We start from the raw sequence: 13,498 nt of genomic DNA on the forward strand, positions 1-13,498 counted from the left end.
AAAAAAAAAAAAAAAACCTCCCTTCCCAATTACCCCTCCACAAGTCCCCCATCCCATCCCCCTTCTCCTCCTCCCTTTTACCTCTGTGACGGTGCTCCCACACCCACCCACACTCTCCCCCACACACACTGTTCCAGCATGCCCCTAAATTGGGGCATCAAGCCTCCACAGGACAAAGGGCTTCCCCTCCCATTGATGTCAGATAAGGCCATCCTCTACATATGTATCTGGAGCCAAGGCTCCCTCCATGTGTACTCTGGTGGTTTAGTCCGTGGAACTCTGGGGGGTCCTTTAGTTGATATTGTTGTTCTTTCCTAAGGGGTTGCAAGTCCCTTCAGCTCCTTCAGTCTTTCCCCTGGCACCTTGTCATTGGCTCAGTCCAATGTTTGGCTGTGAGTATCTGCATCTGCATTGGTCAGGTGCTGGTAGAACCTCTCAGGGAACAGCCATACCAGGCTCCTGTCAGCAAGCACTTCTTGGCGTCAGCAATAGTATCTGGGTTTGGTGTCTGTAGATGATCCCTAGGTGGGGCAGTCTCTGGATGATTCCTTCTGTCTCTGTTCCATTTTTTTGTCCCTGTCTTTATATATTAGAATTAAGAATCTAGAAGTGAAGACTTTGCTTTACAGAGATAATAAATGCTAGTCATCTGCAGCTGAAAATTCAGCTGTGATTAACAAGAGACCAGCATCATTTAACTGACATCTTCCTCAGGGTCAGCTTACAGAAGCTGTGATGCAGTCAAGTGTGGGGGCAAGGCAATCGATATGCCCCACGTGGTACTGACATTAACATCATGAAGGCCACAAGACTGAATGGATCACAGAGAGGAGCTGACACTCGCCATCATGTGGCAGGGTTGGAACCCCTGAAGAGTCCAAAAGAGGCCATTGGTGAATATGTAGCCTCAGCTGCAGTGGAGGCCCCAGCATGTTAGACCCCAGAACCATGGGATGAGCATTCAGGACAGTGGCAGGTGCAGAGTGGAGGTGGCCTAAGCCTGCTAGAAAAGCTATGTGCTGTGCATGGCAGAGGTGGAGAAGTGGAAGACAAGCTGTGTGCTGTGCCTGGCAGAGGTGGAGAAGTGGAAGACAAGCTGTGTGCTGTGCATGGCAGAGGTGGAGAAGTGGAAGACAAGCTGTGTGCTGTGCATGGCAGAGGTGGAGAGTGGAAATGTCCAAGCCCTTCGGAGCCAGAGGATCATAAGCGAGCCCCTGGTCACTGGGCTATTTACACTGCTGGATTTTGCTTTTGCTTTGATTTCTGATTGTGATTGTGCACTGGTTCTTGCCTCTCGGAGTAAGAAAGTGCTTAGCTATGAACACCCCATAGCTAAGAGACTTGAACTTTAGAAGATTTCCTGAACTTTTCAATCATTGGAAATGTAAACGTGTACAGTGCTTTCTGTTATGATAGATGTGAGCTCCTGGGTGCAAAGAAGAAAGGAGAGGCTGTGGTTCTCCAGTGATGTCTCCTGTGTCAAGCAGATAAGGGGGGGATTGAATGTTTGGTGACCGTTCCTGTTTCTTCTTCTGAGAAGCATCTGTTAGATTCTCCCATTTTTTTGGCTGACACTCATTTTTGGTGTGTATAATTTTCACAGTCCTTCTTATAGTCTAGATATCAATCTCCTCTCTGAAGATAAGATCTTTAATTAGTTTCCAACTGATCTTTGTGCAGCTGCTCCATCACACCCGCAGTGAGGAGCCAGGGAGGGACGGGCACTCGCTGCCTCTCAGCCCCCTTTCTCCATCTACGAGGCTCAGGAGCGGGCAGGCACTGTACACAGCAGGGAAGTCTTCCCACCTCAATCCATACAACCAAGACATAGTCCCACAGCATATGCAGAGTCCCATCTCCCAGGTGATTCCAGATGCTGGCAAGTTGACAGTTGACACTTTCCATCACAGAGATAAAAGTGGGTTAATACATTGCAAATATGTTTGCCTAGCGCTGCTTCTATAAAATAAGTATTAGCAGTTAGATGACATTTTAGAATAGACAAAAAAACAAAAAGAAACAATCAATAGCTTCCTGTGGAAATTTCAGGATCCACCCTGATGTTCAAAGGGCCCTCTTTTGGATACATTTCTTCAAATCAAGGGCAGACTCTTTCTCCATCCTGAAGTTCATTTTCTGACATAGAATACAGGATATAGTAGGCACTCAATGTTTGTTCATTAAAGGAATTAGTAACAAGATGTAAATTATTCTTGGCATATCCTTATATTTCTTATTTATTTATCAATCTAGTCATTTATTTGGGTTCTCCTTTTCTTTTCCTTTCTTTTCCTTTCTTTTCTTTTCTTTCTCAAGTTCTTATGTAGTTGAGCCTGACCTGGAACTTACTGTGTAGTTCAGGCTGTCCCTGGACTTGGCTCCTCCTTTCTTGGCATCCCCAGTGCTATGATTTACAGGCATGCACCATCATGGCCCGCTCATAAACATACATCTAAATAATCCAAAGCATGTCTGCGATTATATGAAGCCCCCTAAACACTGCTGTCTTTGATAATTCTCTGGCCCAGGCACTTCCAAAGCCACAGATCCCCTTCTCTGATGACCCTTTCCCTTTGGGCTAGGGTCCTCAGTCCATTATCCCCAGCAGGTCTCTGGGCTAGAAAGACTTTCTGCCCCAGCACAGACACTGATCAGGGTCCCACCCGCCTTGTACTGTGTGCTACTGCCACCTGGTGGTCACACCTTTTTGTCCCTGCTGTACCTACTGACTTCACTGCAATTACCCGTTGCTGAAAGAGAAGCAATCCAGCTGTTTACATTGATTTCTCTAAACCCGTATACCACTCCCAACACTCTGTTGTTGTTTAAATACAAATGTTGCCACTCATCAAAAATTTCTTAGGATAGAAATCTAGGATACTCTGAATCCATTTCTTTAAATCATGCCCTATATATAGGTAAGAAAACAACATGGGCTTGGGTATCCATCAAATTTTGTTCCTACTAATCCTAGCTATATGGGAGGCTTCAAAGCCTGAGCTACAGAGTTTAAGTCAAAGAGACCTGTCTCAGAAAGCTACTGTGGAGAAGTCACTGAAAAAGACACGCAACACAAATCTCTGCCATCCTCCTCAGGCACCCACAAGGGTGAACACATACACACATACACACATGCAGATGTGCCTACACACAAATTATTCAGGAAAATTGCTAATAGAGTGTAATGCAGTAAAAATGTTTTGGTAATCATGAATTTTTATAATTCATTCATATAAAATTATGTACAGAAAAATGACATAGAACTTTAATATTTTGGGGGATAAATTATAAGATGTATGTTGCATTTATATGAGAAAAAATAAAAGTGAACATGAAATACTAAATAGTTACATATTTACCATGGTATTATTTAATAATAGTGGGATTTTTTAGGCTTATTATAATTTCTAAACCTCCTCTAATAAAAATGCTAATTGCTTCATAAGACAGCCACACAGAGAGACCCTGTCTTGAAAAAAAACAACAAAAAAGGGGGGACTGGGGTGGGGAGAAGACAAAGAAAAAGGAAAAGTCATTTAAGAATTAAATTATGGGGAGTGAAGAGGTGATCTAGTGGTTAAAAGCCTGTAGTGCTCTTAAGAGTGAACCTAACTTCACTTCCCAGCACCCTGTGCATAAGGCTTGCAACCACCTATAACTCCAGCTTCAGGGTATCTAACACCTTCTTCTGGCCTGTGTGGGTACCCGCACACACACACACATACACACACACACACACACACAGAGAGAGAGAGAGAGAGAGAGAGAGAGAGAGAGAGAGAGAGAGAGAGAGAGAGAGACAGACAGACAGACAGACAGACAGACAGACAGACAGAGACAGAGACAGAGACAGAGAGACAGAGAGGGAGAGAGGGAGAGAGGGAGAGAGACAGAGAGTTAGAGAGACAGAGACAGAGAAAGGTGGGGCGAGATGAACACTGGGACATCCGAGCTGAGCCTGCCTTGTCCAGTACGATAATGACTGCTTGTATGGGACGAGTGAGCATGGGCTGCAGAATGCCCAGAAGAGCTGTGTATCTTACTTAACTAATCTCATAGCTATGTATGCAGTATGTAGCATGTTTCTCTGCATGTGATCACTCAGCATATGTAGCCACCACTCTAGGGCAGGACTGAAATTCTTCTGGTTGAGCCCAGTCACAGCACACTCAGACAGTTCTGTTATTGTGGAAGTGAATGCATGGGTCTGGGGACTGGTTTTCCCCTAAATTATTCTTATCCTGTAATTTATGGTAAGTGTGTGACATAAACCACCTGCTCAGTGTAGTCAGTGTAGTTTCTTTGGGAAACAATTGTCCCAGTGACTCACAATGGAAGCTGGTGAGCTAGAGAGGAGACTCTCGTGGCGTGCTGCTGTTCCAGCCCTCTGGGAAAACAGGCTGCAGATTTATTTACTGAGTCAGTGAAAACAAGGCCATGTACTCAGCAGTGAGGGGAGGGGAGGTAATAAGAGGGAAAGGTAGAGCTGTATCCGAGATGATTAAAATAACATTTTAATTATTTCCTCTTCACTCGCTTTGAACACACAGTCAATATCTTATCCCACCAGAAGCAAATATTGAACCATGCTTTCTTGTCTTTGTTTTACAGGAAGGCAGCTTTCGATCTTTTCACTGAGGAGAAAAAAAAAGTGTACACACACACACACACACACACACACACACACACACACCACATCACAGACATCAATCAAAATAGGAGTTTGCTTTGTGGGTAAGGAGAAAAAAGAATCCAACAACAACAACAACAACAACAAAAATAAAATCCCTGTTCACATCTCTACTGGGTTCAAGCTAAGAACAGAGCATAGGAGAAAGAAACATTTGGGGGGTGTTCCATTTGCAGAGCCCTTAGTGGCTTCTTTTCCAAAGCTCCCTGTGATCCAGTGCTCAGTGCCAACACTAACCAAGCCGTACTCTGCTTAGCTCATGACACCAGACAAGACTGGGCACGTTCAGGGTGGTATGGCCACTGTGACCCTCTCTAACATGGGTAAAGGCAGAATGTTGAGATGAACCACCCCAGTACAACAGAATCTCTGATTTCTGTGTAATGAGTAAAAATTAACTTCCGAGTCATGCAAGTGAATTAATCATCTGCAGTGATGAGCTGTCCCATGAGTCTCAGTGGGGAATTAAGACTTACCCACTTAGGTTGTGATTTATTTCACTAATCAGAAATGTTTTGTTTAGTCATTTTTCTTTTAAGTCATATATTATCCCTCTTTTATTTCCCCTATGAATCTACAATTTGGAGAAAAGATCCCTGTCTTTATGAATACTTTAAATACAACATTACTCAGCAGTGTGATTATGTTCTTTTAAGGGAGGGATCATTCACTTCCTGTTACCTTTGGAGATCTTATGTCTGAAGAAACGACTTACGTGTGCACATATATAATAAGGAGAACTATTACTAAGAACCATTACTGAAAGCTACTAAGTCTTTTAACTTAAAACTGTATTCATTTAGAAGCATTCACAACAGTAACAAAACATCTGCATTCCTTGTTTCATGATTCCAGAACATTATTCGGTTAACAGAACGACAATTATATAAGCTACATCAGATGAAAATCTATGAAACGATTTATGAAATCAGATGGAAAATAATCCCTTGTCCCCATATATAACTAATTAATTTGTGCTATAAGCCAACTTTATGCTCTAAATTTCCATGAACATTTACAACCCAAGACTGTACCAGCCAAGGTTAGGGGCTACTGAAAATATCACCAGGATTCCCGGCAAACGCAGCGGCGGAGCAGGAAAAAGATGAGCTAACTTGATGGGGATTGTTAGTTCTAATGCTTTGACTCAGTCAGGAATGCACTAAAGGCCCTTGTCCTGAGTCAGTTTTCGATGCCAATGACCGATGGCTGGGCACCAGGCAGGAACCTTAGAGTTGTGTGGGTGAGGATGCAGAGAGGGACAAAGCAGAATTGCCATGATTCAGAGTAGAAGGATGGGATGCAGGAGAGGCAGGAGATGAAGCCAAACAGCCATGTGAGATTTCAGATTCCCAGATTGGACTTGGGGTAGCAGGTCATCCCCACTCTGCAGAACACATGCTGCAGCAGCACCCCCATGCCCCTTCCCATGCCAACTCCTGTGGATCCCAGAGGTCTTCTCCCAACCTCCCTCCCTGCTCCCATTGCTTTATCCCAGCCCTGAACTCCAGCAGGCACTCCCCATGGGCCCACAGGCCACTCCTGCCAGGGAACCAGGTAGGCTCACTGCTGATGTTCACTTCTCCTGTTCCTCCAGATCCAATTCCCCAGTCTCATCCCAGCTCTGGAGCAGAGTACCTGCTCTAGTCTCCCTTTCCTTTCTGATCCCATGCCTGGTGGATCATGAAGATCTCCTGTAAGCTTCCTTCCCCCAATGCATCCATCCCATCACCCCAGCCTCCAACACCAGCAGGCATTCCCTGTGAACACACCAGCTGAGCAGGCTCTTCATTACTCCCTCTCTTCCAAATCCAATCCCCTAGGCTCATCCCCAGCTCTGCAAGAGAACACTTGCTGCAGCCGTCCTTCCTCCTCGATGGAGACTTTAAAAGCCTTCTGGGCTTGGACACATGTGCTGCAGACTCTAAGAGCCCACATTACTATACTCAGAAAAACTCTCAATCACCATTGATAGAGAAAATAGGACATTCCATAAAACCAAATGCAAGCAATATGTCTCTACAAATCAAGCCCTACAGAAAGTGCTAGAAAGAAAACTCTACCCTAAAGAGGTTAACTACAACTATAAAAACACAAGAAATAAATATTCTCAATTTAGCAAAATTAAAAGGAAAACACATACACACACACACAGAGAGAGAGAAAGAGAGAAAGAGAGAGAGGGAGAGAGAGAGAGAGAGAGAGAGAATATACAAATTAACAAAATCAGAATTGAAAAGAGGACATAACAACAGACCTTGGGGAGATACAGATAATCATAAGGAAATACTTTAACACCTGTACTTCTACCAAATTGAAAATCTAGAAGAAATGGGTAATTTTCTTGATAGGTGTCACTTACCAAAGTTAAATCAAGATCAGATAAGTAATCTAAATAGATTACTTGTAAAAATAGAAGCTTTTTTCATTAAAAGTCTCCCAACTGAAAAAAGCCCAAGGTCAGATAGTTTTAGTAAAGAATTCTCTCAGACTTTCAAAGAAGAATTGATGTCGATATTCCTTAATAACTCAACAAAGTAGAAATGGAAGATATACTGCCAAATTCATTTTATGAGGATACCCAAACTACACTAAGACCCAAGAAAGAATTATAGACCAATTTCCCCCATGAACATCAATGCAACAATACTCAATAAAATACTTGTAAACTGAATCCAGGAACATAACAAATAGGCCACCCACCATAATCAAGTAGGCTATATCAAGAGATGCCCTGATGGTTCACTATGTGAACATCCACCAGTGCAATCCACCATATAAACAAACTGGAAGAAGAAAAAAATGATCATTTCAATAGATGCAGAACTGGTCTTTGACAAAATCCAATACTCCTACATGATAAAAGCCCTTGAGAGATTAGGGATACAAATTACAAACCTCAACACAATCAGGGCAGTTTACTGCAAGCTCAGGGCCAATAACAATTTAAATGGAGACAAATTCAAAGCAATTCTACTACCATCAGGCACAAGATAAGATTATCTACTCTCTCCTCCCTTATTCAGTATAGTACTTGAAGTCTTAGCTACAGCAATAAAACAACTGAAGAAGATCAAGGGGATACAGATTGTAAAGATCAAAGATATCTAAGTATCTTTACTTGCAGAAGATATGATATTGCATACTAAAAACTCTCACCAAGAAACTCCTACAGCTGATAGACATGCTCAACAAAGTAGACAGAGAGAAAATTAACTCACAAAAATCAGTAGCCCTAAATACAAATGACAGAGGGACCAAGAAAGAAAACAGAGAAACAACACCTTTCACCATAGCCCCAAATAATATAAAACATCTTAGAGTAACTAACCAGGCAAGTGGAAGGCTTGTATGATAAAAACCTAAAGTCTTTGAGGGAAGAAATTGGAGAAGGTCTCAGTAGATGGAAAGGTCTCCTATGCTCATGGATCAAAAGGGTTAGCATGGTGAAAATGGCCATCCTACCAAAAGCAATCTGTAAATTCAATGCAATTCCTATAACAATCAACAATCCTAACCAATAAACACTCCTGGAGGTATCACATTGCCCCAATTTCAAGCTGCACCATAAAGCTATAGTAATAAAAACAGGGCTCGGCATAAAAACCGACATGTTATTCAGTGAACAAAAATTGAAGACCCAGACATAATTCCACAAACCTATGGTTACCTTATTTTTGATCAATAAGCCAGAAACATTCAATGGAGAAAAGAAAGTGCCTTCGACAAACAGTGCTGGTTAAGTAGCTGTGTGTAGAAGCATTCAAATAGATCCATACTTATTGCCTAGCACAGAGCTCAACTCCAGATGAATCAAAGACCTCAACATAAAACCAGATACACTGAACCCGAGAGAAGAGGAAGTGGGGCATAGGCTTGAACTTATCAGCACAGGAAAAGGACTTTCTAAACTGAGCACCATTAGCACAGGCACCAAGATCAACAATTAAGAAATGGGACCTCGCGATATTGAAAAGCCTCTATTCTGTTTGTCATTTGGACAAAACAATACTCTACATAATGGGAAAAGATTTTTAACAACTTCACATTGATAGAAAACTAATATCCAAATTATATTTTAAAAAAACTCAAGAAACTAGATATCAAAAAACTAATATAATAACCCAACTAAAAATGGGGCAGAAATCTAAACAGAAAATTCTTGAAAGATGAAAAATCAAATGGCTGATTTTTATTCCTGCAGGGCCTCCCAACTTTTACCTCCCAATTTCATACCCTCCTTCTATAATTAATTAGTGTTAACCTAGTGAGTCCAATTAGGCCTCCCACACACCCATGGGCCTCTGGTCACCTATTCCATAATGGGGAATTTACTAGTGGCCATATGGCTCTCCCTTCCCGAGTGGCAGTCACCTAATGGCTCCTCAGGTAGTGGTAGAAGCTGAAAAAATAGGATCTGCCACAGTATATAAGAGAGACCTGGTTCACAGAACTTGAAGTCTAACCCTTGCTTTCCTCTGGTGCTTACTGTTTTAAGTTCTCCATTCAACTTCAGATTTAAAACAATGGCCTTTACTCTTACTCACGCACACATGCTGAATCTTCTGGAGATGCCCTGTTCCCACCTGTCATGACAGAGCCTTCAAGGTCTGCTCCTCCTTGCTGCCCATGTCAGAGAATCATCTCTAGTCAGGATGTAAGGTCTGCCTGGCTCAACATCCCTCTGTAACCACAAACATTAGCAGCAGAGAAATTCTAAGATCCTTTCTCTGCCTCCACCTCTCTGACCGCTGACCCTTGCCTATAGGAAACATAGACTTTCTGTGCTGCTTGGAACACTTTGTGATAAAAAAGACTCTTTTTTTTTTCTGCTAATTTATTTTGTTACAATCAGCGGAGGAGAAGGGAAGGGTTTTTGTTCATTTGTTTGTTTCCTGTTAAAGGATATCTTTCAAAAGCAAGAAGTCTTTTTTTTTTTTTTTTTTTTTTTTTTTTTTTTTTTTTTTTTTTTTTTTTTTTTTTGGTTTTTTTGAGACAGAGTTTCTCTGTGTAGCCCTGGCTGGCCTGGAACTCACTCTGTAGACCAGGCCGGCCTCGAACTCAGAAATCCACCTGCCTCTGCCTCCCAAATGCTGGGATTAAAGGCGTGTGCCACCACTGCCCGGCAAAAGCAAGAAGTCTTAAAGCTGGAGGGATGCCTCAGTGTTTAAGGGCACTGGCTGCTCTTCCAAAGGGTCAAGGTTTGGTTTGCCACACCCACATGGTAGTTCATATCCATCTATAACTCCAGTTCCAGGGGACTCTGAAGCCCTCTTCTGGCCATCTTGGGTACTGCCTACATATTTATGAATACATAAGACAAGCAAAGACTGTTTTTGAAATAAGAAGACCGGGCTTGGTGACGCATGCCTGTAGTCCCAGTAGCTTAGGAGGCTGGGGCAGGATTGTGCTTGTTCTTGAAATAAGAAGAAATATTTCTAAATTAACATTGTATTCAATATAATCTATATAACTAAATTCTTACTAACTAGTCCAGGTAATCATAGACTAATTTATCTCTTTTATTAGCATCTATTATGTTTATATATCCAAAAACTTTTGTATACAGTTTTCATTTAGATAATGGAAATTAGCACACATTTAGGATTATCAAAATCAGCATATATATTGTTTTAGAATACTACATTTCTTTTATTCTTTCTTTTCTTTTTTTTTTTTTTTCGAGACAGTGTTTCTCTGTATAGCCCTGGCTGTCCTGGAACTCACTCTGTAGACCAGGCTGGCCTCAAACTCAGAAATCCTCCTGCCTCTGCCTCCCAAGTGTTGGGATTAAAGGCGTGCACCACCACTGCCTGGCAATACTACGTTTCTTTAACATGCTTTAGTCCAAGTCCATGAGTAATGTAATCTGGAATTGTGTGACTTTTTTTTTTTAATTTGGATTACAGGCATATTGGATCATGAAAGACAAGTCTGTGCTCTGGTTGAGCGAGGCTTATTCTGGAGACCCAGCAGAAAATTCTACAAGGAACAGAACAGCTACGCCCCAGACATTAGGCTGCTGACACCATGAGCCCTCACTCTATTATCCTGTGGCTATCTATCACGTAGACAATGCTCCAAGCTCCTGGTATTCTAGCTGTGCTCCATCCCCACAGTCACCTGACTACAGCCAGGTATGCCCCACCCCACAGTTACCTGGGAACAGAAAGGTAGCCCAGCCCACTATAAAAGGGGTTGCTTGGCCCCTCCTCTCTCTCTCTCAAGCTCTTGCTTTCTTTCTTGTCTTTACTCTCACCTCTTGATTTGTCTCTTCCCCCCCGCCCCCACCTCTATTCACGTGGCCATTGCTTGCCTATACTTTTCTACTATACTCTCCGTGCTGGAACCATGGAATGAGACTTCCCCTAAAGAATGGCGTCATTATAATCTCCCTCAGGAAGGCCTCCCAGTGTTTCCAGCCACCAGGTCAGATCAAGGACTCTCCCCTGTGTGAGAACCACCCAGCGCCTTCTCCCTGACCCCCTTTTTTCATTTTGGCCCAGGGCCACTGCCACCCTGGAACCACTCCCCCCCCCAATTTTCTCAGCTCTTTCTCAGTGTCCAGCAATGGCACAGGGACCCCGGACTGCTCCCTCTCACCCCTGAGGACTGGGGTTAGTGGTTTCCCACAGCCAGACACCCACCTGGCCTGCAGAGTGCGCAGCAGTCTCCCGCATCCGCCTGCCCAGGGTCTCTGAGCTCTGGCAGGACATGGGTCTCTCCCACTCCTTTATTTCCCTACTACCCGGTGCCCTGCACAGGCACACATCAGCATGCTTGTTATTCTCTGTGGCTTCACTAAACCACCAGCTAACCACTTTGTCTAATTACATGAGAGCCCATTCAGACTGTTGTAGAGGAGATATTTCACCAGTATGGTCAACCTCTTCTTTGTGGTGTTGGGTATGGGACCTTGGGCCTTGTTTACAGTGGACAAGTTCCTGGCACTGAGTCATGCTATGACACGATTGATATCTGAAGAAAACATCATGGACACAAGGCCCATTGAACAAAGATCCCCAGAGGTAACTCAATGGTTCTTATTTAGTTCCAACAAAGAAACAATGGACCTTTGGTGGAGAAACTGTTCCTGGCAGCCTGTGATGTGGCTGCATCCCAGAGATTGTGTGCCAACCTCAGGTGCTCCTGTCTGGAAAGACCCAGAGCTGACACACGCCCTTAGCTTGGGAAAGAAGCACACGGCTCAAACTCCTCTGCAAACTGGGCCATACCATGAGCTCCCTGCACATACTGACGGCATTCAATGCTCAATGAAAAAGACTTATAATGCTTTTATGAATCTTAGTACATATATTTGTACACACTCAGAATAATGCAATCGAGAAAATGGAAACCTTTTACTTTAAAATGGAGTGTTAAATTTTATAGGAAAAACATGTCACTTGAGTCTCTGCACTTTTCCAGTATTGGAAAGATGGTTCCAATGTCTTCCTGTAGACTGACAAAAGCAATTACTTCTAAAACCTATGGTGACTAACTGTGACTGCTGAGCTAGCTGATTTTTACTTGGGAAATTCTATATAGCACTCTGTGGTTCAAAATTAGTAAGCAGCATGATCGGTCTTTGAGATGAGGCATTAAACTGAGGTTGAACACCCATCCTGAATGAGGACCATTGTTTTTAAAAGGGCAGATTAAGATTACCTCAAAGTTGGTCTCCTCCCCATGATCCAGGGGACATTAATTAGCATGACAGTTTGCTAATTAAAACTTTCAGGATTAATTAAATATGAAGCTTAGTCCCCACAACCATTCCAACTCTGTGCTGCCCTCCCGGTGTGGTTGATTGGAGTGTGCCACCCACTGTGACTTTTGTGGGTGTCTGTGATAGATCCCATTCTGACAGAGCTATTTAATTCTGTGTTATTAACCACCCAGTGTCTAAGACTAGCTAGGCCTTTGTGAAGATTATCTATTTATGCTTGTAGCTCTGGGTGTCTGAACTTACACCTCCTGGCAGCATGATCTCTTCAACAATGAAAAGGCTGATTAAAGCTTAATAAAAGCTGCCAACATAATGAGATGGGTCCCTCTAGAGATAGTTTCCCTTGCCAGATTTCAGAAATGATATAAAACTCACTTTCAAACGTTTATTTGCAAAAGCATTTTGGATCCACTTACACCAGGGACATATCAAAGAAACTCTGGGATGAATAGTTTTGGAAACTGAAGGCTTTGGGTTCTGTTGGTACTGTTGCTGTCTGATGCCATGAAGAGAGGCATCTAGAACAGGTACCAGCTTTCAAAAGCACAAGGCACTTAAATTTATTCTGAAAAATTAGAATATGTGGACCTGTCTAGATATTATTTCTATTAGTTGTGTAGTCTTCTGACAACTCAAAAGCTATTTTTTAGACAATTTAGTTGATAAAATGCTTATCTTTTAAATAAGCTACTGTTCCCAGATGAAGCAATGGCAATGACGCTGATTTCTTGCTGCTTTTTAACTTGACTGCATGGCTTTGCTTGTTACTGGATTTAATGAAAATGTCACAGGTATCTTTGAGAGACCAACAATAAAGGAGATAAGGTGACTGAAACAGTCAGATGTGAGTAACTGAGTGGGCAGTATTTTTTAAAACCATTCTGGGCCAGAACACGTGGATACCAGAGAAATCACACACACACACACACACACACACACACACACACACACACACACACACAAATACATGCACATATACGCACATGTGTGTGTGTGTGTGTGAAAGAGAGAGAGAGAGAGAGAGGGAGGAAGGGAGAGAGAAAGAGAGAGAGGGAGAGAGAGAGGAGGAAGAGAGAGGG

General features: G+C 42.7%; 1 protein-coding gene across 1 annotated transcript in view; it reads left to right on the forward strand.

Annotated features, from left to right (window-relative positions):
* Positions 1-10,726, forward strand: part of LOC116094228 (translation initiation factor IF-2-like) — a 19,748-nt gene extending 9,022 nt beyond the window's left edge. Inside the window, exon 3 of the mRNA XM_031376134.1 lies at positions 10,600-10,726. Coding sequence (XP_031231994.1) covers positions 10,600-10,615 — 16 coding nt within the window. The 3' untranslated portion in view covers positions 10,616-10,726. The remainder of the gene's footprint in view (positions 1-10,599) is intronic.
* Positions 10,727-13,498: the final 2,772 nt, after the last annotated feature.

This window comes from Mastomys coucha, unplaced genomic scaffold (genome assembly GCF_008632895.1).
Source record: "Mastomys coucha isolate ucsf_1 unplaced genomic scaffold, UCSF_Mcou_1 pScaffold16, whole genome shotgun sequence".
NCBI classification, from domain to species: domain Eukaryota; kingdom Metazoa; phylum Chordata; class Mammalia; order Rodentia; family Muridae; genus Mastomys; species Mastomys coucha.